The sequence below is a fragment of the Camarhynchus parvulus genome, chromosome 1A (genome assembly GCF_901933205.1).
Source record: "Camarhynchus parvulus chromosome 1A, STF_HiC, whole genome shotgun sequence".
Taxonomy (NCBI): domain Eukaryota; kingdom Metazoa; phylum Chordata; class Aves; order Passeriformes; family Thraupidae; genus Camarhynchus; species Camarhynchus parvulus.
Window position 1 is genome coordinate 64739758 of NC_044586.1, and position 24402 is coordinate 64764159.

General features: G+C 41.5%; 1 protein-coding gene across 7 annotated transcripts in view; it reads right to left on the minus strand.

Moving 5' to 3' along the window:
- The window catches only part of CELF2 (CUGBP Elav-like family member 2), a 549003-nt gene that overhangs the window by 69627 nt on the left and 454974 nt on the right, over window positions 1-24402 (minus strand). For all 7 annotated transcript variants that reach the window (XM_030959792.1, XM_030959789.1, XM_030959788.1 and 4 more), the window contains one exon: window positions 7096-7144. In XM_030959792.1, coding sequence (XP_030815652.1) covers window positions 7096-7144 — 49 coding nt within the window. The remainder of the gene's footprint in view (window positions 1-7095; window positions 7145-24402) is intronic.

The window sequence follows — 24402 nt, forward strand, 5'->3', positions numbered from 1 at the left end:
GCAAGAAAATTGGTGTGAATTTAACACCCGGGGGAAGATGTTTTCTTCAGCAGAGATTCCTCAAGACTGAACATTTTCATTCACACTTTATATTGAGGTTCCACATGCAGGTGAACCCTCCAGAAAGGGTTAAGAAATGATGAATGCATGGGATGAGCCAGTTATATACAGATCAGGAGCTGAATATGCGTGATTGCAAATAAGACCTGCAAGTTGGGATATTTTTATATATATATATATATATATATGTGTGTGTGTGTGTGTTATTATGAAGCTTTACATCTGATTCATAATATACAGCTGACCTTGATGCTGCTAAATATTATTTTAAGGGTGGGAAAGCTCAATTACCTTGCTCACAGCTACAAGAGGAGTGCAGGCAGCCACTTCTGCTGGTGGAAGGATGCCTGTAACCTGGCTGCAGACAATTCCTATATTGCCTTGAGCAATCTCTTTGAGGAAGTTCCCTGGCAGCCTGTCCCCTCAACAACAGCCACAGACTGTTGTCTGTGGAACAGGAAAGGTTTTGAGACAAGGGACCCAGCTGGGCTGCCAGGCCTGGGTTTCTCCACACCACAGACTGAGGTCAGGCTGGGTGAAGCCTTGGTGCCAAGCACATTTCCAAGCATTGCCTTCTGCTCAGTGTTATGAACCTCTTATTTTGTGTCTCTGTGTCAGCTAGTACCAACCAGTTTAAATTTGATCTTAGGCTTGAAATAATGTGCAGGTCTACTTTAAGGGTGGCTGAGCTCCAACACTTTTAAATTAGCTGCTGGCTAAGTTGGACAAATGCCTTCCGCAGCATCCCAAAGGAGGTCCCTTGGGTCCTGCTTTGGTGCCAGGACAAAGCCTCAAACCAAAGAGACGCACGTGGAGACTCAAAAGAAATGAGATGTGAACAGAAGGCTTTGTTTTAATTTTCCAAAGAGTAGCAGGCGACAAACTCCCCATCGGCCTCCTTCGGTTTTGGTAGTAAACCTATAAATATGCCATTTAACTAACATGATTTGCAGGTTTGCAGCTTGAGGGTGATTTTATAGTAAATTAAACATCCAGCTCCTGTGTACTGTACATCTTAAAAATGCAGATTTCATGAAGAATGCTCAGAGTACAGAAAACATATTGATATGATGACGTGCTCTGCATTCAGTGCCATTAGTCAGTGCTGATCAGTGTTGAAGCTTAAGAAAATTGCTATTCTTTTTCTGGCTAGAGGCCCAGCATAAAAAACATTTAAAGTGACAATTGTCAAGATCAAAATGACATGTTTTCACTCCATCTGATAGAACATCTGATATTATTAGGCTGAAAGAGTTTTTCCCACACAGAGAAAGGAATACTTTTCCACCTCAATAAGACTGATTTTTAGGAGTTATTTCTGCATTTTTGGTCAGCCACTTCTTTCTTTCTAAAATGAATTCTTACCAGCCACACAGGCAAGGTTTGAGAATCACACAACAGAGTGCAATAAGTGTGGGTCAAATGCTTCTAGAGGTAAACTTCCCTCTGGATCTGTCCCGCCTATGGATTTTCCTGTGTGTTTTGGATTTCTCCCACGGACTTCAAAATGAGGATTAAACACACCTGACCCAGCAAAGCACTGAGGCTGGGACAAGGGCTCCTGCTTAGGGAAAGGATGGCAGCCTAAACCCATCTAGCCTAACTTCAGTGACCTACAGGTCTGGTCTCAACTCAGCTGCTTGTCGGAAATGCCAAGAGATCAGCTCCTTCAAAGAGTGACAGGTCTCACCTCTCCCAGCAAGGTGGCAAGGTGCATGACAAGGCATTTCTCCCTTTGTCATGGGAGTCTCTCCCCTGCCACTGAGAGGAGATTACACATTGTTTTTACACTGACTGAGTAGATTGACAGATGCTGTTACCTTCCAGCCAACTCCCAGATCCTGGGCATCATGACAACATGGAGATGTCCTGAGCTCAGCTGCAGGGACATCAGGAATGAATGAGCTCTGAGGGGCTGGACAAAGTTTGGGAGCTGCCAGTGCTTTGGGCAATGAGAGCAGGCAAAGCAAAAGGCTGGGGGAAGGATAACAGTGTGCAAGGGCCAGCACATGTACACATATCTCAAAAGCATTTCACTGCTGCTTGATAACTCTCTCTCCCACCCTTGGGGTAGGTTTCAACAATTCAAAATCCAGAAAAATCAAAACTTTTTTAGCCTGCGTTTGACATCATTATTTCTGAACCTCCCCTATGGGCTTAGTTGAACATTCTGACTATTTTACACCACTCTGAGGGAAGGAAGGAGATGCAACTGTTTGGAAGCAGCAGGTAGGATAGGGTGGCTGAGGGCCCCTCCTTGATGGAGCAGAAGGTCACAGTAAACAAGGCCTGAAGTTCTATTTATAGGAAGGAAAGTGTGAAACCACACAGTTTCTTGATTAACACATTATGGGGTTCACCTTTAATCCATCCCAACACATTACAAATGCAGGCTGGCTGTGCTGCCAGGGCAGTTCAAGTGACACATCCAGCGCTAAGCCCGCTGGATTTGGGCTGGGGTTTGCCAGAATGCAGGAGCACTGCATGAAGAGGTACAGACGCCTGTTTTCAAATGAGCAGAGTTGCTCTTTTAACCCCATCAAGGCTAGCACTGCCATCACTAGCACACGTGCCTGGGCATCGTGTTTGAACCCACAACTCTGCCTTAGCCATCAAAGGTTATCTGAGATCAAATCTGTCTCTGCTGGGAGGGGAACTTATCAAACTGAGCCTCCTGTCTTCTGACAGCACTACATCCAGCTTGCAGAATAACATCCTGAAGGGTCTAATTTTTTAGCTTTACTCAATTTGCTTCAGTAATGAGCATTTCTTGCAGGCTGTATTAGATTGCTTGTGCTAACCCAGGAGGATAAAGGAGTAGAGATTATTTTCTGAATGCTACAAAAGAATTAAACCCTGTAATAATTGTGGGAAATCTCCCTGAAGATTCAACATAACTTTTATTTTCACTCTTCCAAACCCCCAAAATTCTGAAAGATCAAAATTATAACCCTTTATTGTACATTTCTGAGGAGTCCAGTCAGATAAAGAGTGCATTTTCTTCTCAGAAGATGCCTTCTCTTTTGAGCAACTAGATAAATAGTTAATTATTTGTTAATGGTGTGGAGGTTTTGGGATTTTTTTGGGCTTGGTTTTGGTTTTTTACTCCCATATAGAAGGGAAAAGGTGAAATTAGACTTTTTGTCCCTAGCTGTAAGCCTGTGAAAACCCCTTGCATACAATCTGTCAAAGTCACACCTGAATCTGGAGCTGCCTGCATTAATTATCAACTTTTCTATGTGTTAGTGCTAACATATGGCATCTAATTACTACCTCCAATTCGGCAGAGTTGTGCCACTTAGAATTTCAAAATTATTTTTTATATTTTCCACTAATGAAATAAATAAAAATAAATTTTAAGATTACTCAGCTACCCTCCTCCCTACTTTATTTTTTAAATGGAGAATTTTGTCATTTTCCCTGAAGCAGCGATGCTTTGATCCATTTAAGAGCATACTGTCTGCAGGATATGTGCCTGAAAGTATTGACTGTGTTCAAATCCAGATCCAAGACATTTAAGCATTTGCAAATTGTAGGATGTTAATGGCCACAGACAACTTAGAGTCAAGCAGGTGTTTGTAAATTTTTCAGCATTAGACTGGAGGAACGCCCTTTGTTTGAAAAAGGTAAAATGTCCTTAAAAGGATAAATACTGTGAGTGATTAATCTAGTAATGGTGGAGCCTTCAAAATTGAAAACATGCTTTTTGGCAGAAAATCCTTAACCAAAACTTTCTAGATGGGTTAAAACAACCTGCACAAAGGTGATCAGACCAGGACACAGTACAAAATTCATCATCTGCAAATCTTCAAGAGATGTTCTGTTTTTCAAGAGTAAGAAGCTTTTCAGAATCTCCCTGGGCAGACAAATTAATTAAATCTGAGGGCAAGTCTTGCCCCGCCAACTCTAGGTGCTAAAAACTTGGTGGAAGAGATCAAGATTTGCTTCATCTACATGAGCAGAGAAATGACTTAGACACATTGTAGGCAGGGAATGAACCACTGGAATGGGTTGCCCAGAGGAGCTGTGGATGCCCCAGCCCTGGAAGTGTTCATGGCCAGGTTGGATGGGGCTCTGAGCAACCTGGTCCAGATGTGCTGGAGGTGTCCCTTCCATACCCGTCTCCCAGCTCCCATGAGGTGAGCTTGGCCTCTGGTATCAAGGGACAGATTCCTCATATGATCCAGACATCTAAGGGCAGGAACAGTGATGGAAAAGGAGGAGCATTTCATCCTGGGAGTCTCTGGCTTTGATGCTCATTCAAAGCTTTTTCACAGGGGACTCAATATGGGGAGGGGGGCATTTAATCACACAGCAAATACTGTTCTTTGAAAACCTCTGTAAATTGAATGAGAGGACCTGTCATTTCTCCCTATGGAACTTGAACAGGTCTATCAATTCACGAACAAGCTCAGAAGAATTGCAGAGTGTTCAACTTGTCCTACACATCTTTCCACAAGAAATTTTTGACCAAGAAAATTTCTTAAACCTCTTTGCAAACTGAGAAACACCACTTTACCCATACAATCCACTGGGGTCCTCCCATGACTCAGAAATCAAAGAGACTCGAGTATTCCTCAAAAGATCCACCAGCACAGATCAGGAAAACCAAGATGCCTTGGCATGTCTTTTTTCTTTTCCCCTTTGAACTTACCAATCTGGTTGAAGAGGTACAGTTTACAGTTTGCTGTTGGCATGGATAATATACCTCCTCAGATGGATAGCCTGAAGCATATGGGAAACATGTGCCAAACAAACCTCCACATCCCCCACACTGTTGTTTTTTCTCTTTCTTGATCTCCAAGCTGCTGGCAAACTGTCACCCACTCCATGAACCCCATGCCTACGCCCTGCCTTTCTGAGGAGCTGTACCATTATTACCATCATCGTGGTATTAGTTTGCCTTCTGTTTCCCCAGTTGATTAAAAAAAAAAAATAGTTCACCACCCCTTGAACATGCCTATCAAAAGTTCCCACACCCTTCAGGAATCTAAATTTAAAAAGGTGTTTAATTTGACAGTTGGAACCCCTGAACCAACAATTTGTTTTTCCCCAAAAATACAAAGAAAGGCAAGAAAAAAAAAAGGTGAAAAACTCAATCCTAGTAATTTTTATGCGTGGAATAGATGCCAGAAAATAAGAGAGTATTCCCACAGTGCAAACAGGAGTTTCATGCAGATAACCCTAGACTAACAGCAGCAGCCAGGAGCCAACCTACCCTGCTTTCCAAGCAGGCACTACTTGCAGAGAAGGACAGAATTTGCACAATTCCCCACAGTGTTTTTCCAATATGTTCAATCTCCTTTAGAAAGAAACACTTCAAGCAATGAACAAGTAACTCACTGGGAGTCAATTTTGGCCCATTGCCTCTTATTTTTCTAATTTGCCAAGAAAATTGAGGTGAAATTTGTCTTTGAAAGAAGAACCCATGGAGGCCATACTTAGTTCAAGCCAGCATTCCTGTGCCTAAGGGATAATTGTGCCACTGCTAGCAGTAAATACCAGGGACTGGAGTCTGGATTCCAACAGCAACTTTCTCCTTGACCACAGTGGGGCCTGAAAACTTCAGTCCTTCTGCCCATCCAGGTGCCTTGGCCTCTATTCTGAGCACTCAAAGACAGCAAGAAATCACTGCTAAAAATCTTTGGGAAAATATTCTTCACCCAGAGGGTGGCTGGGCAGTGGAACAGGCTCCCCAGAGCAGTGGTCAAAGCACCAGACTGACAGAGGTCGAGGAGCATTTTGAGATGGGATTTTTGGGATTGTCCTGTGGAGGGCCAGGAATTGGACTTTGAGAATCCTCGTGGATGGATATCTATCCTTTCCAACTCAGGATAGTCAGTGATTCTAAGATTCCAACCTGAGAGAGAGAGAACTCTCCCTCCCATACAAATGGGTGACGGTTCATATTTCCTGTGCTCACGGCCACTTTTGTTTGGAAAGTTGTCATAATGGGAAACCTAGCATAATGTGAAGTTTTAATTTCCTTCCAAACTTCATAATCCTTGGAGAAGCCTGAAAAAGGGATGCACTACAATTAGCAAATAAAGAAGCCTTAAAAAAGCCTTGCGGAGAGATTTAGAGCCCAATCATAATTTACATTTGCAGGTATGTAGATCTCTAAGTGCACGGCTTCTGCCCTGATTACTAATTAATGAGGTGCAAAGATGCCTGTTGGAGGAACCAGCTCTGATTATGTGGGCCTTAAGGGAAAATGAAGCTCTTGCAATCTAAGAAGGCAGATGATATCTTTAACATATATTTTAGAAAATTACAGGAACAAATCAAGGGGCAAAATATACACGTATATATTTTTAAAGAATCACACGCTGCCAAGTTGCACTACCATTCGATTATCTTATTTCCCTGAATATATAAACCTGGCATGTTTAATAGATTTACCTTGCCATCTATTTTGCATGTCATATACATCCACTTAAGGCGGTACCCTAGTATTCCAAATGGATATTACTGTCTTTATAGCATTCATTTTTCAATCGTTTTGAGGAATAAGTATACAGAGAGCTCCAAAGTGGGTCTCCCAGCTCATAATGAAGCATATGATTAAACCTTAATTTGGCTCAGATTCAGAATGGCATCATTCTGTAAAAAGGTGCTTTTGGCAAATGTTTAAGGCCGATCATGTACTTACATAATTTGTTAACACAGGTATGCCTTTTTGTTTCTTTTACTTTAAATTTTCAGCATCAACATTTTATCTCCATCTTAGCAATCTCAGGTGCTCCCACAATACCTCACTGTTAGGAGAACCCAAGGGAAGGATGTATGCAGTGAGGTAGGTCATGACATACAGCAGGTACAAGGAAGACCCTTTTTTGAGGACATTTCCTTCCTTCTTTAAAGCAGAAGATAAAAGGGAGTTCAGAGCAGCTCAACACCTTCCCAGCATGTCAGGTATAGGGAAACTGCATATTATTTTCACCACAAAAGGACTAAAGCAAAAACTGTCACAATGTCGTGCTTACTTCAGTTTAGAGAAAGACACAATTAAGTAAAAATAAATTGAACACATACCATTTGACTTTTCACTATCTGCAGGTTTCATCTGAATAGGATGATGCATCTAAAAACAAAAATGAAAGAGAGTAAGGCAGGTTGGATAGTCATAAAAAATCAAGAGTGATGTTTTTAATGAAGGGCTAAAAAGAGACACAATTTAATATTAAACATGTTGAAATTATTTCAATTCAGAATAACACTGTATTATAGGCTTATAAGAAAAAATAAAATGGTAAAGGAGTATTTTATAATGAGGAAGTTTAAAAAAAAAGATCATTGGGCCCATAGGACTCATATAAATCTTTAATTTGCTGTATCTAGTTTCAGAAGACCTCTAAAGTTACAGCCCTCATTAGTTTATGGCATGCTTGGTTTCTGTTTTACCAACTTTTTTTCCTTGAGCTCAACCACTGCCAAAACCAAGATGTAATTTTCAAGTAATTTAAGAACTAGCAAGCATTTCAAATGTACTCAGAGGAGTTCAGTTTGACAAATGAACTTTGCTTGTAATTAAAAAAAAACTGTGCTCATTCTTTTAGGACTGAGGAAGAAGAGATCTTGATTCCTAAAATAGCTTCCTATAATTGTTTAGTATCTCATAATTTTTGTTTTAGAATCCATTACACATTCATTCATAAAGCTTCCACCACAACACATAACAATTCTGGCTTCCATAAAAATTCCAAATCCTTTTTCCTTTTCAATCTCTTCCTCCGTTCACGTCCCTCTTACTGCAAAGGAAACCAACTCCTGTCTGCTGAACATTTCTGTGCTGATTCTGTGCTGAACATCCCACCTTGGCACACTTGGGCTGCTGCGTCCTCAGCTTTCTCTACTAAATGATACTGCTCCCACACTGAATTGTTAATAGCTCCAATAAAATTTCCACAAATGCTGTTTTTGTTCTTTCAGGAATAATAACACCACAGCACTTGAGCTCCCTCATGATCAGAGTTTTCTGCAGGACATTGGTGATAGCCAGGCCTGTGGCCACTGTGGTGTGTTCAGGGAAATTTTATTACAGCTTCTCAAAGGCCTCCAGAACTGACCTCACATTGAGATTCAATGTGGGAGATGTTTAAGCTTGAAAAAAAAACCCCATTTTAATTTTCTTTCCTGGACTCAGCATAGTTACTGGGATTTGACTGCACAAACCTTCCAGCAGCAGCAGGGCCACTGCCTTTTCTCTCCTCAGCAATTCCTTACCAATTCAGGTGAACAGGTGAAAAAATGTATGCTTTTTCTACTTTTCTATCATTTTTCAGTGCAGCACAGCTGCGTATTGCCTGAAAATGTCAGAAGCAATTCCATTTTCCTAATAAAACATTGTTATGACAAACTCCGGGAAACAAAAACAGCTGAGCAGGAGAGAACATCCATGCCCCCCTATCAAATATGCTTTCAAAGCTACACAGAAACCCACATCTGCATTGCTTTTGGTGAAGTAACTTAACCACTGGGGCAAACATTGCTGGATTCTTCAGAAAATATAAAATATTGCTGCGAATGTTTCTGTTAGATTTATTCAAAGTCCAGAACGCTCCCTGGCCTTGCAAATCATTGTATTCCTTGTGCTGCTTGCACAACTCCCCCGTGTGTCCTAAGGAAAGGCAAAGCCACAAGGTAGATGTAGCTGTCAGGATGCATAAATTTTCTTCAGTTTTAACAATTCTGCTCTCTTTAAATCATTTGTTTCGTAAATGGACTTTAATAGCCCAGCACTTGCCTGCTACCACTCTTATTAGATCAGTTTTATAGAAAAAAGGGAAGTTCTATCGTTCTCTGTCTTCTTTACTGCTTAAGGTTTTTCCTGACATCAAGGGCATCTCCTGGGCACTGCAGGAGACTTAAAATTTGTAGGAATGTGAGGCAGCATGTCCACTCAGCAAGCGAAAACAGAAAGAAGAAAAAAGGGTGTAACTTGCTCCACAAGGCTGTTGCAGGTTACTGAGGACTCTGAGGAGCAATGGAGTGGTGAGAAAATAGAGGAAAGAAAGATAAGTATTGAAAATTCACAAATATGCAGGATATAAGAGAAAAACCCAGCCCAATTTCAGGCCTTTTGTAGACAGGGAATCAATTGCACTTACAGATGTGTTTATGTGCTCCTAAGAGGAGATATTTTGAATAAAGGCAATTCCAACAACATAAAAAACATCTCACTTTTCAAACTGCCCACACCAGAGAAACCAAATTTAGACCAAATTCACATGAAGAAGTTATTTTTGCAGCCCATGGTCAGAACACAAAGATCAGTGTCACTTGACAAGCACATTTACTGCATATCCAAAGTCATCCTCTTCACTCACACATCATTACCCCAAGTTCATTAACTCAGTAATCTGGTACATTCACAAACCAAGAGGCAAGATTTAACATGATGCTTCAAATAGGTTTTGACTTGATTTCAGAAGTTCCTGCTAAAAACTCATGGTCCTCTTCACACCATCAGGCTGAATTTGGGAGTGATGCCATTGTGCTTAAAATTATATTGGTGCAAAACCAATAAAAGATCCAGCTCAGGCCTGGAGAGTTTAAACTGCAGAACACCCCCAGAACAAATGGATGTGATACACAAACCTGGCTTCAGCAAAGAGGAGAGTGGAAAAATACCTTACTGACAGTTTCCTAACATGAGAGGGCTCATGTTGAAGCTTGTTTAACCCTGACCATCACCAATTGATACGTTAACAACCTTTAACACTAGATTCAATAAAACATGCCATTTATAACCTGAAATGGGTTTTACAGAGTCACTGGTTCGCATCTCATTATTAAACTCATTGCTGACCTCTAGAGACAACTGCCGTGACAATACATATTATAAGCTCTCTACCCATAAAATATTTAAAGGTAGGTGTAAAAAAGAAAAGAAAAGAATGACTCTCAAAGAAGTGTGTAGTGAATAAGAAAATTAAAGGGGCAGAGACAAAAGTTAAATAGGTACTATCCTTTCACTCTACAATGAGCAAAAGACAAAATAATCTGTACGTTTTGTATCTCTCTTGTATAACTGCAGGCTATAAAATAATAAAATAGCTGTGCTTTCTCAGGCCCTCCAAAAGATTACAGATGATATAAAACTGTTTCAAATTAGATGCCACTCACTAGAATCATGTCATCTACAGAAATGAAGGATTTCCCATCTTATCAGGAAGCTGTTATTGTAACTATACATCACTTATGGATCTCAAGGTAAGTGATTTCTCAGTATGTCATGTTGTCACACAGAACAACAGGAAACATTTCCTTCTTTTCTTGGAGAAAGCTTTGCTTATGAAAATACAGTATTTATGAATGCACACTTGCAATTAATAAAGAGGCAAGAACAAGAAAAATAACCTCAGCAAGTAATTTATTACCTTGAACATCATCTTGTGCTCAGCACACACAGTAAAAGAGAACAACACAGCACTCAGGCAAGTTCTTTCTGAGCATGGCCAGCTTCCCCTGGCAAGCACTGTGCATGGGGATATCAAACCCAGGCTGGAGTATGGGGCTGTGAGGAGCAACTTCTCCTCATCAGTATTGCAGGGAGTTCTACTGAACACACTTGTGCAGCAAGCAGGGCATGACCTGCCCTTCTACAGGTGCTCTGTGTCCATCCCAAAACACACCATGCCAATGTTTTACAGCTGAGAGCAGGCAAATGCCTGCTGCCCAAGGTTGCCATTGCCTTGTGGCAGTGCTGGCAGCAAAGTGGGGGCTTCACTGCTGCTTGTGCTGTCACAGAGGCCACCCAAAGCCCAGGGCCAGGAATGTCACTGCCTCTCCTTGGGCGCATCCCAAGCAGGGGTGCTGAGACAGTCCATGGGAATCAAAAAGGCAAAGAAACAGTTGTCAAACATGCAACCCTGAAAATCCCCCTGAAATTAATGAGAATCTGGCTGCTGGCTATGTCCGGGACAGCAGCAGGACCATGCCAAGGCCTAGAATTACAATGGAACAGTTACATCTTTCTCCCCCCCTTCTTTTTCCTGAGTACATCTTGCTGTATGTAAACATAACATCATTAGAGAAAAAAACACAGCAAAGCAACCGAATACATCTCAAAGGCATGCCACCTCTCCAGCTTTAGAGGCTCAAAGTCATCTTTTCAACAAAAATAGCAGTACCTATTTACATTCTTGTCAAAGCCATGTGACATCTGCATGGGAGAAAACAAGCCGGCTAAGAGTCTATTTCTGGCAAAAATATTGCAAGGAAATTAGATTAACCTGGGTGGAATTCTATCTGGGAATTTGGAGTCTGTCGTGGTGATTAAGTCATCATTTCTGTCAGATTACTCTAATCGGCTGTCAAATACGATTCCACAACCCCATCTGTAACTTGGCATCCTCGTTATTCAGTCGATGTTACCTTCTGTATACAAAACAAACACCAAACAAGGAGTTGTGTGCAGTCTAGCATTTAGCAGAGTCATTAGCTGTGATTACTATTGTGTGGTTGCGCGTTGCACCAGGCGATCAGCTCCTGGTTTGTTTTGTTTAGTCAGGGGATGCTTCAAATCAGGTGTAATCTTAAGCCTGAGGTGTCAGGGGTGAATGGGTAAGAACTGTCTCCAGGCACGGGTGAGCATGGGGTTGGCACATTCCAAGTCACCACTGCATCAACAGCAACTGCTTAAATCACATTTCAGAGCTGTCAATATATTTGCTGGAAAGGCTTTTGGACACCTGCTTTCCATCAGTTTTCTGAAGAGAAATGGGCATTCAGATATTCTGGGTAGGCTAAAGACTTCCTGCGAGCAGCAATTTCTGTGAGTGAAGCAAGGTTTGTAGGAGGAGGCAGTTGGCACTGGAAATGGTCTGTATTGGCTGCTTTAAGATGTTACACATCAGTATGTCAGTCTTACACAGGACTTTGGTGATTAAAAGCAGGAGATGCCTTTCAGTGAAGATGAAGGAGCTGATGGGCTCATTTTGCTGCAGCTGTGTTGAGTCTGTGAAATTTGGATATCCTCAGCATCTCTGAAATTCTGGCCACCTAGACTGAAAAATCTTTTTTTTTTTCATAGTCCATTGCAAAAGCACCTTCATACATCTGTTAGCAGCTTTTATTGTCCATTCCTGCCACTGTGGATGCACATGCCTTGCTTCTGTTACTTCTCATGCCTCGAGGAAGGAAAACCTCTTGGCAAGAAGGGGTTCTGAATGCACATCAGACCTGCCTGCACCTTCACCCAGCTCAGGATGGCAGTCAAAGACCATCTCCTCAAAGTCCTCTAAAGTTAAGCAGAATGTGACTTTTCACCATCAGAGTTGAGGGACTGAGTGTGCAGAATGTTGTCTATGACTCCTCACTCCTTACCACTCCTGTATTAATTTTTCTATAATCTTTTAAAGCCACCAGCAAACTTCTAGAGCTGTTAGCCCTTTTCAGACCTGTCTCCTTCCTCCCTTCCCTGTCATCTGCCTTGGCTAGAAGTTTCTAGCCATGAGCCAACTCAGTTTGTCCCTTACCTGTCACCCTCACAGACCACATCACAGAGAAACACCACACAAAATGGAGCTAAACCTCCCCCCAGGCAAAGGGTAAATTTGAAGATCTCGGGTTACTTGGGTAACAACCAAACCAAACAAAAAGCAATAGGATTAAATGATGACAGCCTGCATGTATCTTGTCATTTCTAGCACTTTGGGACTTGCTTCTTGCTAGCATTAATCACTGTTGAAGCCAAATGGGACTTCAGTATTTTCTACATCTCAGAACTGTAAAATGTCAAGAGAGAATGTGGGATAGAGAAGAAGAGACATTAGACCTTAATTAAACCCTAATTTTCTTTTTGGGTGAAGGATTATAAATTCTGAGACTTTGGGAATCAATAGGAAAATTGAAGAGGAAGGAAATATTAAAGGGAGCAGCAGAGACAGGCTAAAGGCTCAGAAGAAAAGCATCTGAACAGGTACCAGCATGGAAAGCAGTGGGAAAAAATTATATTCTTTGCCTAACTCTGGTCTGGAAATTAATTCAAAGCTTTCTCCAAACTTCTGATCCAATTAGTGAGTGCAATTTAATTAGACCAGTAGTCCAAGGAAAAAACAAGACCAACCAGGTTTCTGAGAACCTCTGCTGAGTCTGGAAGTCAGGAGGGAATGTATTGACCTACCAGACAATTGGGGGAAGAAGAGAAAATACTCCATAAGCACCAGAGAATTAAATGATTTTCAGTGTCTTTAGAGACCATTGCTTTTCTGGACTATTATGTGCAGATACCTCTATACCCCCCTCCCCACCCCTCATTTCAGCTTTTAGCTCCCCAGTTTTTCCATAGGATCTTTCAGAGGAGCTCTTGAATGCTCATTTCTCATATCATTTCATTGCCAGCTGGTTTTGCTTTTTTAAACCCTTGTGACTCACAAGTAATATGAGTTTCCCAGAAGTGAAGGAGGTGTATTTTCCTATCGAAAAGAACTGTTTAGAATGACTCCTCTAGGGTCAAACTAACTTGAATTACGCAGTCAATATCTGGCTAGCGCTTCGGGAACTTCTCTGGGAACTGGGGATAATCTCCAAGGCCAAATAAATACTAGTGAATAAAAGAGGCAAAGGACTGCTCTCTGGATCTTAAAATAAGCGGTGTGGCACAGCTTGCATTTGCACAGCTATACTCCTCCTTCCACTCCAAACAGGATATCCTTGTCCACACTGTCCAGTGGGAACAGTGTGTAGCCCATGTTATTTCCCCAAAACATGCCCACACACCAGGCAGGGAAGTGCTAACCAGCACCATGCTCCTGCTGGCTTCACCAGCACAGGCAGAGCTTTGGATTCCCAGTATTGGTTGAAGTCATTCACCTTCGCTTATTCACAGATAAAAGGAAGAAAAATGTGCATTTATCACTTAGATTCTCACAAATAAATGTAAAGCAGTTGCTGTAACTGCCTGAGAGATGGCATAGCTAGAAGATTGTTTGCTGTCATCGTTTCATAAATCCCAATTTAAGGGATTAAAGCTGTGTTAGGCATTCATACAATTTTAGTAGTATAAGAATGTGATCTGTTACTTGGCCTCCTAAATTACTGTCACACATATATACATGCTTTTTTTGGAGAGAGAGAGAGAGGGAGAGGGAGGGAAGGAAGAAGGAAGAGAGAGAAGCAAGAGAAAATGAATATTGCTGGTGGGTGCCAAATATAGTTCATGCGGTAACGCATAACATCATTATTTTCTATTTAGAGCACAGAAACAAGCATATAGCTTGCTTAAAACAAGTTGTTTTACCGGAGAACACTAAAACCACTGAAATTCAATGGCTTTTGGAAGCTTTCCAACTCAGTTATTTGCAAGCCACTACACTCTGTGGTTTAAATTCAAGTTAAATTAAACATTAGTTAGGGAGACTAAAAACAACTCTGCGCTTTAAAATAATAACAAAATATGATTATTATTATTATAATCAATAATTCTTCATCTAGTGATCCCTTGCACAGTCACCCCCACATCCTGCTGTTCCTCCCATACATTTACTAATTAGGCTGTAGCACTCAGTCTCTTTTAAATGTTGTACCCTCATATAGAAATTAAAAAGTTGGCTGTCTTAGAAGTGACCACTTCCTAGTGTACAAACAGCTACTGTTGCTCTTTTAGCAGTTCTTCTCCATTTATTTAATTCCTTAATTTCTTACCTCCTACACAAATGGCAACAACTTCAGGGCACAGGCAAGCCAAATGAAGTGGAGATAAAGAAGGGGAGGTATGGCCAAAAATTGTCTCTTCAAAATCACACAGAAAGCAAAGTTATTAACTATCTTTTCTTCAAACAAATGAGCCTTTACAGAACCTATTCAATCCTAAAAATAGACATTAAGTGGGATTCTATAACTTGTTGGGAATAATGCCTTGGGGATATTTTGCATCATCCATGCTTAAAAAGCAAACCCATTAGACATCTGAGCAAAACATCAGATATTATTTTAACAGCAAGAGCTATCCATCTCATCGGCAGCAGCAATAACTTCTGTTGACATTTTGCCAATTGAAGTTTGCGTGTCAACAGGGTGGGGAGATAACTGAAGTCTCCCTGTGACATTAATTGGCTGGGTTTTACCTCCCAAGGATTGCCCTGAAATCCAAGGTGATTGCAGGGGGCAAAAACCTCTGCCCAGGTTTGTGAGTGGAAAATGGAGCGCGGCTCGGCGGCGCCTTGCCCAGCGCCATGCAGGGAAGCTTGGCATGGCCTGGAATGAGGATCCAGGGGGAGGGAGCTGAGCTGTCCGCACTGCACCAGAGCCCGAGCTCCTCACGCTCTAATTGATTCCTCTCCCAACACCCCTGCCAGGTACTCACTGCTGCTGTCTCCCTGCAGCAGAAAGGAAGAAGGTGGGGAAAAGGCAGAGAGGCTCCGTGTGATGCACCTGGAGTTATGCCACCACCAAAGCCAAAATCTTGTCATTTTATCATCAGGTGTAGCTAAGACATTATTTAGCAGGTGTACCCCACACAAGCAGTGTTATTTTTACAATATTACTCCCTGGCAACCCATTTGAGAGGTGACATAAAACCTGAAGCAGTGATCCAGGGCTGCTGGAGGAACCAAATGCCATCCAAGCTGTTGTGGCTTTGGGATGTCAGCTCATAACTAATGCAGCCTTGTTGTGCATTGGGTGGATTTGGCCAGCATGACCTAAGATGGCAGGACTCAATTCCCAGCATGACACAAGCCTTCCAGTCAGTGTCCCACTGGATATGACTCAAGTGTTCTGAAGATGTACTTTCTTCCATCTCCCCAGTTGGGCGTTTGTTTCCAGAAGTCAACAGGCGGTTGAGACTTTAAAGGGAGAACTTTCCCTTCAAATCTAAGAACACCTCCTCCCCCCATATTAGTATTTGGAAAACAGGCCCAGAGCAAAGCCAAAACATGCTACCTATTAAGTCATCCTCTACGTAAAATCTTCCCATGGGAATGACAGAGGTCCCTCAACCATCTTAAAAGGGGAAGGCAGCAAAGCAGAGACATTCTTGCTTGAGTGGTCTGCAAAGGCAGATTTCACTTTTTTCCCAGATTCCCCACTTAGGGAGCACTGACTCCTGAGAGCGTATTAGGGGAATTTTGCCCTTCTCAGAATCTGTGAAAGCTAGAGAAGAAGTCCCCATTTTAAAAAAGACCTTTCCTGCTGCCAAATGAAAATATTCAAGTAGCTCAGTCTGCGGTCACCATTTTAGGGTGCTAATGCTCAAGCCTGGTCCACAGGAAACACCTCCCTTTCTACATAAATCCCTCTGATTCCACATCACCTTCTAGGATAATTTTTAGAAATTTGTTAAGAAAACAAAGCAATCATCTACCCTGTCCTTCTTCTTCCCTAAAAACCCAGTCCCAACCTAAAAAAAAATAACTTTTCTTTCAGACTACCAATGACTGTGAAGAAATTTAGTTTAAATCATAGGTTTTTAAAAACATGCAATAGCTTTTGTAATGCAAAAGACAAGCTCGGTTCTGAGAGAGGCCAAAGCGACTAGGATATAAAATGCCTGTTTTGCAGGAGTTTTATTTAAAGACTTACTCTGTTCTGTGTTTGCTTGTTGTCCTCTGTGAACTATGCTCTGGGAAAACACCATGTGATTATTCTCATCAATATCCTCTACCTTTGCCAAGCTGGAATTCAGGAGATAACCCTTTAAAAGGAATGACTAGCGACAGCAACATTTCAGAAAGGCAAGAAAGCATAGTCAGGGGATCCTCTATTTCTTTCACAGTGTTATCTCATCTCCACTTATCTTCTTAATTTTTTACTTTCACTCAATAAGAGTGAAACCAGCCTTAGCCACTCCCCCAGTTTCACATCACAGATCTTTCTGTTCATTTGCTAAGTGGATCTTCTGCCTGGCTCTTTCTGCAGCATGGAAGGTCACCTTGATTCAACAACGCTCTTGGGCTCATCTTCTGACAGAAACTAGTCTATTATTTTGTACAAAACTCAAATTCTAGGCTATGGGATTTTTTTTTAATGTAAAGCTTTTTTAAAGTTCTGTTGGAAAGCTCTCCTATTTGCATTACAATGTACCAGCAAGAACATCTTATAGCTAAAAAGTGTGATTGAGGTAAGTCTAAAATAAGTTTATTGAAATTCTACCTTTTAAATTAGAGCAAAGGGTACAATATATAGAAAAAGATGGCCCTGATGATGTGGGGCTGCTGCCATTTTCACTTTTCACTTAGCAAAGGTACAGAGAAGTTCTGAGTCCAGAATACATATCTTGATTCACAATTCCCTCCTCCCCAGAAGGCAGACAGGCAGTCAAACTCCTCTCTGTTACCAAACACAGACCAATCCAGATTTCTTCAAAGGCCAGATGTGAGCCCCAAACTACTTGTCAACATGCATGCCTCTAAATATTGCAGGGAATAGCCAAAGCATTCAGGTAGAAAAGAGGTTTTGAGTTAAGATGTCAAAAATCCTCCTCTCCTGACTGAGATCAGCTGGGGTAAGTAGTACAGTTTTATTGTTGAACCAGCGGAGCCATAATATTTTACGCCAAATGAGGATATGGCTCATAAATTCTATTTAAGCTCTCCATGAGCTGAAGTTACAGGAATTTTCCACGACTATCCAGTATCAGCATCCAGACTCTCAGTGTTATGCCAATAGTCTGCCCTAGCAAAATAATCTGGAGAGAGAATGAAAAAGATAGCTTGATATTCCATCCATCTATGAAAACAGAACAATACTGCCACAAGTCTCCAGCCACAAGCACACACAAACACACACTGTCCACACGAAAATATGAATGTCTAGCTGTGTACACATACAGTTGCAAACACCAGTAAGAGTCACGTTGAACAACCATGTTATTTTTAACCACCCTTCGTATGAACTCATTCTCTTTAATTTTTTAGCATCTCTGTAGCTAATGTACTCTGCCAGTGCCTTCTCTGTGGTAAGGAAAGTGGTTTGTATTCAAACTAAACAAGCACTATATATTTATAATGCTAATCTTCAGGAATTCTAATGCATTTGAATATTTCTGTCAGTAGGTGTTTTGGAAAGTGAAACAATCAAAAAATAAATGGACAATATTAGCAGAAACATATATTTTTGAAGAATGAGTCCAGTTCCAGCTGGCTGTGGCGTTTGGACCAAGCTGTGATTAAGATTTCATTAGTAAATGGGATAGTGCTAGGAAAAGTAAAGCCAAAATCAACCTGCCTCCACCCATCTGCAAAGCTCCAAACCAGCATCTGATCCCAAGCATGAACCTTAATGCCTGTGTCCAGAGACTGGGCCCCTTGATTCTTTTGAAAAAAAAAAAAAAGCAACAGTGCTTCATTTAGTGTCTACAAGCATCAGTATGTGAAAACTTGTCTTCTTTTACTTATTCTTTACTGCTACTGTACTCAATTAGAAGCGTTCTCTGTCTATGCCCCGTGAGTAACATCTTTATGTGCAACTCACCTAAAGGTCAAGGAAATCTCTTTGCAGGGATGGCTTCAGGTGGAACAGCTGCAGGCCACAGAGAACTACCAGGAAGGTCCTCTGATAAAACCAACAGAGCTAAAAACTCTTACATCTTTCATCCTACCTGCTCCAAAGCTAGCATTTAGAGCTACTGGGAAGTCTTGAACTCCTGGTCTCTTGGCATATGCTACTTTTTCTGAGAGAGGCTAATGCAGCCTGAGGGCTGTTGCAGTGTCAGTGAAGCTATAGCAGAAGGCAAGGAATGCACAGGGAAGGAGGAATGGGTGCAGAAAAGAAGTTTTCTCCATGTCCCACCCCCTATTTTTGGCTCTCATGTCAACAGGGAGGAAGACAAGCAGCAGACAATGAGGGCTGTCAGCTATCAGGCCACTTCTAAACTGGGATAAATCCATGTCATTCTTTGCAAAATGACCAGGGTCACAAGAGGCAAGGGACACGTCTGCCTGAGCAACCCCCAGGGCCCTCCAGACACAAGTGTGTAAGCACAGCACTTAGACTGACTGTAGCTCTTACTTAGCAAGACCTTTCTTTTTGGTTAATCATATATTTTTATACAAATAGGAGGATTCTATATTTACCCAGCATAGCAATTTCTTTCACTTCTTAGCAGTCGGAGAAATGAGAGATGAAAAAAATCCAGCAGCTCATCTCGAATGACTTACTGCCAATACAGGATTAGTGCCTATCCCATATTTTCTAATACTTTCCTACCCCAAACACCCGTAAGGACTGGGATTTAACTTTGTATCCTTTAGAAGATTATTCTAATTGAGCTGGGTATTTTTTTGTGATACTCAATCTAAGCTTTATTTCACCTCTTAAGATGGTAAATCCTTGGTTCTGTGTACAACCAAAATAATTCCTATTTGTCACTGGCATTTGGGCAGTAGAGGAAATAAATGCACCATCTTCATGGATGCTGCTGTGGATGCTGTGTGAGGTGCTCCCACAACAGCACTTATCCTCCTCTGTATTCTCTGCAATATTTGAAATGAATATACTGTATAATAACACAGCACATTTTCCTCTAAGGTATTGTCAGAATTTGCCACAAAATAGTATTAGTTGCTGTCTGGTGGATACTTGCTCAAGTGATGGTCTAGAAAACAAACTCCCTTCAATCATTTGAGCCATTCACAGCTGAATGGAAAGATAAAGGTGTCATATCCCTCACATCTCTGCACGAGGCTGCAATCCCTCTGAGTGATCCTGGCAGCAGTAAGGAACACTGAGTGTTGTGTTCTCATGGTGCAATCAGGAGCTTCAGTTGTGGAGGTACCAGATTTTCAGTTAATAGGATCATAGAACGGTTTGGGTTGGAAGGGACCTTAAGGCTCATCTCATTCCCTGCCACAGGCAGGGGCACCTTCCACTACACCAGGTTGCTCAAAGTTTTTAGTTTAAAACTAATCTTGTCCTGTGATTAGTGTCTTATTTTCCACAATCTTACTTTCTTCAACTCACAATCCTGTGTTCTCTATCTTGAAATCAGTGATAAGCCTCTATTCATACTTTCTTAGAGATCATTACAGACTTCTAATTTTTCCTTTCAGACACAAGCTTATTTTTTTTGTTTCTTTCTCTGCTTTTTCCCTGTGTCTCTCCTTCAGAAGAGAAAATTTCCACTCACTGCAACTGGTAACGGTTGCAAGTGGGAATGGATGAGCATTCCTAGGATGAATGACTGAGGCAGTGTATTAATGTGATTCCCTGATACATTGTAAATTCCATTTGCAAAGCAAAGTTCCTTATTTTGAGCCCTGCTTGCATATCCCCCGCCTGGGATGGCAGATAGACCATCTCTGAGTTACAATGGGGTGAGAGCTGGGATTGACTGCAGACTGCTTTAATGCCACTCTTAATGACAACTTGTGAAGATTAGGAAGTTGTCAGAATCAGATATCAGCAAAAGCTCCAGCTTGCTTTGTGAAGTCAGTCTGAATTAATTAATGGGTAGCTTTCCTTTGATATCACTTTGATATCTGGCTGCAGCTGGATAAAAATCAACCACAAAGGAAGCTACATTTTGTTTACCACTGCTTAAGACTCTGTTTAGCTCAATGTGATTTTTTTTTCTTTTGCAGTTTTTGCTTTTTAACTTCCCTGGCACAAGGCAATAGATACAGGCTTTTGTTAATAAATGGAGTTATGGTGGCATCTTTTTCAATGGATGCTTCTCTCTGCTCCTGCAGATAGGCTACTGTCTGGTAGCAAAGCCATTACTGATTTCAGGTAAGCTGATGGAGAAAAGAGGGACCATTCCAAAAGTGAGAAAAACGTTCGCTTTCCCCCTCTGTTAGTGCTTTTCCTGTTAAAAGGTACTTGACACTCTGAATGTAGAATCATAGAATCATAAAATCATAGACCAGATCTGTCCAAGCCTTGTTCAACCTGGCCTTGAACACTTCCAGGGATGGGGCACCCACAACTTCTCTGGGCAATCTGTGCCAGTGCCTCCCCACCCACACAGCAAAGAATTTCTTCCTGATGTCTAATCTAAACCTACTCTCTTCCAGTTTGAACCCATTCCCCTGTGTCTTGTCAGTAATACTTGCTGTCTGCTTTAGAGAGTGCTGACTACTTGCTTCACACACTGACAGCCTAAAATATAAGCTCTGCAACTGCATGTCCTCCATGTCTTTCCAGGGTGGGAATTCACAGCCCATTTGAGCTTCTCTAAAGGTTTTGGATGTTTACCAAGACAATCAGATGAACATGCCTGTACCCCAGACTGGTGCTTGCACCCAAATGAATCTCCATGTACTTCTGGCAGCCCCTGTGGCCCCACTGGCCAGAGGAGGAAGGATTTCTCTGCACAGCACAGGGGAAGAGCAGACAAAAAAGTGGCTCTTCCAACTAAGCTGATGAAGATGATAATTTCTTCAAGAGAATGAGCAAAAAATAAACTATCCCTCTGGGTCTGTGAAGAGTGTTTTTAATTAGGCCGAATGTGATTGTCCACAGAGTGTTATTAGAGCAGGAGACTCAATCAGGCCACCCAGTTTCACCCCATTTTTGTAGTATTATGGAGTTTTTGAGCACAACAGAGAAGACAGAACTTCTGTTTTCTCACTGTTCCATTGCAGCACAGTGCACCTGCCCAGTGTGATCACAGGGAAAATCTGGCTGGGGCTACCTCAGCTTCCTGCACCACCACAGGACTGCAAACACACCATGAGCCAGCACTGCATCCCTTCAACAGCAATGGACCACAGAGCAGAGGTGTTTGAAGGAAGCAGCACAGCTCACAGGGCTGGACACAATGGCAGGAGGATGCTGAACAAACATTCTCTCTGAGATAAACATGCCACGAGGCCCAGGCTCCTTAGTCATACCATAACTCAGATCCATGGGCGCCAAACATTGCTATCAAGGCAGGTAAATGGCATCCAAGGGCACCTCTAATGATGCTGCTTCCTGATGCCTGCAACTCTGTTTATGATTTGCCTTTCTAATTTCACTATTGTAGGAGTAGTCAGACAGCTAGGAAGGCTCCCTGAACTAGTTTTTCATTAGGAAGACAATTTTAATAGCTTGTGTCGTGGTGCTAATGAGGCTGACTGAAGCACCTGTACTTTCTGTTCCAGATAACAGAAAACAGCTAACACCAGCAGGAGGACAAATAGCTGTTTAAGAGAGTGCCTGGGCTATTGTCCTTAGCTAAGCACCCCACCTAAATCTTGGTGAGCTTTGCAATACCCTGGAGTACTCCAGTGATGGCTTCTTGATTTTCTTCAGAGATTTCCATTCTGAAGTGCACAGCAAAACATTCTCCAAGTCAGTGATTTTTGGGCACCCAGCTTAAAAGTGATATCCTGTGAACTGATCCTCCACCCTCACTGAGTAAGATTTCTAAGTTGGACAAAAAGGTCTGGAGGGATTTTGCAAAGTGATGACCTCAACTGGTCAGAGTTGTGGAAACCAGAGGTAAATCCCAGTGTCACATGCCAGAATGGGGATGAGCTTCACATTAGTGAATTTTTCTGAGGTCAAGCCATTATTATGCATTACTTACTTTCCATCCCAATATTATTTTACTGCAAAGCTGTGCAAAAAAAGAAAAGAAGAAAAAAAAAAATTCCTGAACTACTCCAAGACTTCTCTAAATAAGCTAGTGTGCATCTAACAGCTTTTGCAGCTGGGCCAATGTGCTCTTGCTTCCTGAACATCCTGATATGGATGTTTAGGATCTAAACCTAAATGCCCATGCCCTGTGCAGCTCTGCACCCTCCTTACCCACCACAGGTCATCACATCCCTCAAGTAAGGCAGGCCAAGGCTTAGCCACCTTCTCTCAGTGCCTCAGCAATGGATCTTCCTGCACTTCCCTGCTCTTGGAGAGTCTCTGCCAAACGTTTGAAGTTTTCCAAAGAACAAAATCCTTACTAGAGCATGGACTCATATCCAGATATCACAGTATTTGAGTCACTGCCCTCAGTACCAGGAAACCAAGTGCTGTTCCTTGCTTTCTGTCACTCTCACCAGAATTTGATACCTTCATACAGCTGGAACAGCTTCGAGAGGAGAGACAGTGACCCTAATCTTAGCTAAGTCCAGTGGTGAAGGCTCTGTTAGGTCAATCCAAGCTAAATCCTTTCAGTAAACAAGGCAGAGAGGATATGAACTGCATTCTCCTTGCATGCCACAAAGTTATCCTAATTATGAGGCTGTGGATTTGGTGAAGGCAAATTTGACCCTCCATCCCTCAATGAGAAAAAGGGACAATATAAGTATGAACCAAATGTTTTGCTCAATTTAGAGAAGTTATGTTCACTTGGTGAATATTCTCCTCTCCCTACACCTGCACAACACTCACTATTCTCCCTTTAAGCTGCAAGTTCAGCTACTTAGAGATTCACTGGGTTCTAAGTCACCTTTTTCCATTTTATAAATCTGGGCTGTGATCTATTCTGTGTTTCACAGCAATGGTAGCTGCAAACCCAAATTTTCTACTAAGGTATCTGAAATTAGTGCAAATATTCATTTTCACTGAAGTGGCAGAATCAGTGCAACTTTTTTTTTTTTTTTTGGAGGGGCATGGGTAGAAGTGGCATTTTTGAATAAAAAAATATACCCACATGTCTTCTGAGCTGGGCAAAGTGTAGGTTACTTTGCATAGCATTCTAAAGGAAGGAATGGGCCAGATTCACTTTCTCAACATCACTGAGTGTCTTATAGCTCACCTCCTAGGAACAGCTGCTCCCTGGGAATTCTCTTCTTTCCCATCTGGTATTTTTATCATTTAAGCAGTTCTATACTCTTTGGATCCTTCATTAAACAGCATTTGGCCATACTATATGGATACTGAATTAGTTTAATTTGTCATCCTAAATCAATCACTGCAAAGCCTTAACTAAGTTAATTGCTCTTTGAATTCCCTTTCTGTTTGTCAAAATCTCTCAGAGTCACTGCTATATCATATTCAGGCTATTATTCAAATCATATTGGATGATTACCTTTTTATTACAGGTAATTTTTACATAATGTTCATATAGTACTGGGAAACCATAAGGCTTAAAACAGAGAAGGGAACTGGATATTAAAACACTTCTCCAGAAAGGGGAGTGTCAGGATAATCATTAGAAAGGAGCTCATGATGTAAAGCAAGAATCAGAAAAATATGTTCAGGTTTTTTGCTTCTTGTTGGACAGATGATATTTTATCAGAAAATGAATGAGATTTCATAGTAAGTCGTCATGGGTGCCTGCATTTTGGACTAGATAATTCTGATTATTATTTTTCCTATTCTACACCCCTAAATGGACTTTGAGGTGTCCTTACAGCCAGTACACAACCTGTGGGCAAAGTTCCCTCTAAGCCAGTCCTGCTTCCCTATAATGTAAAAAATATTTAATGAAACCAGATGTGATTCTTACAATGCAAAGATTAAAAATGTTTTCCT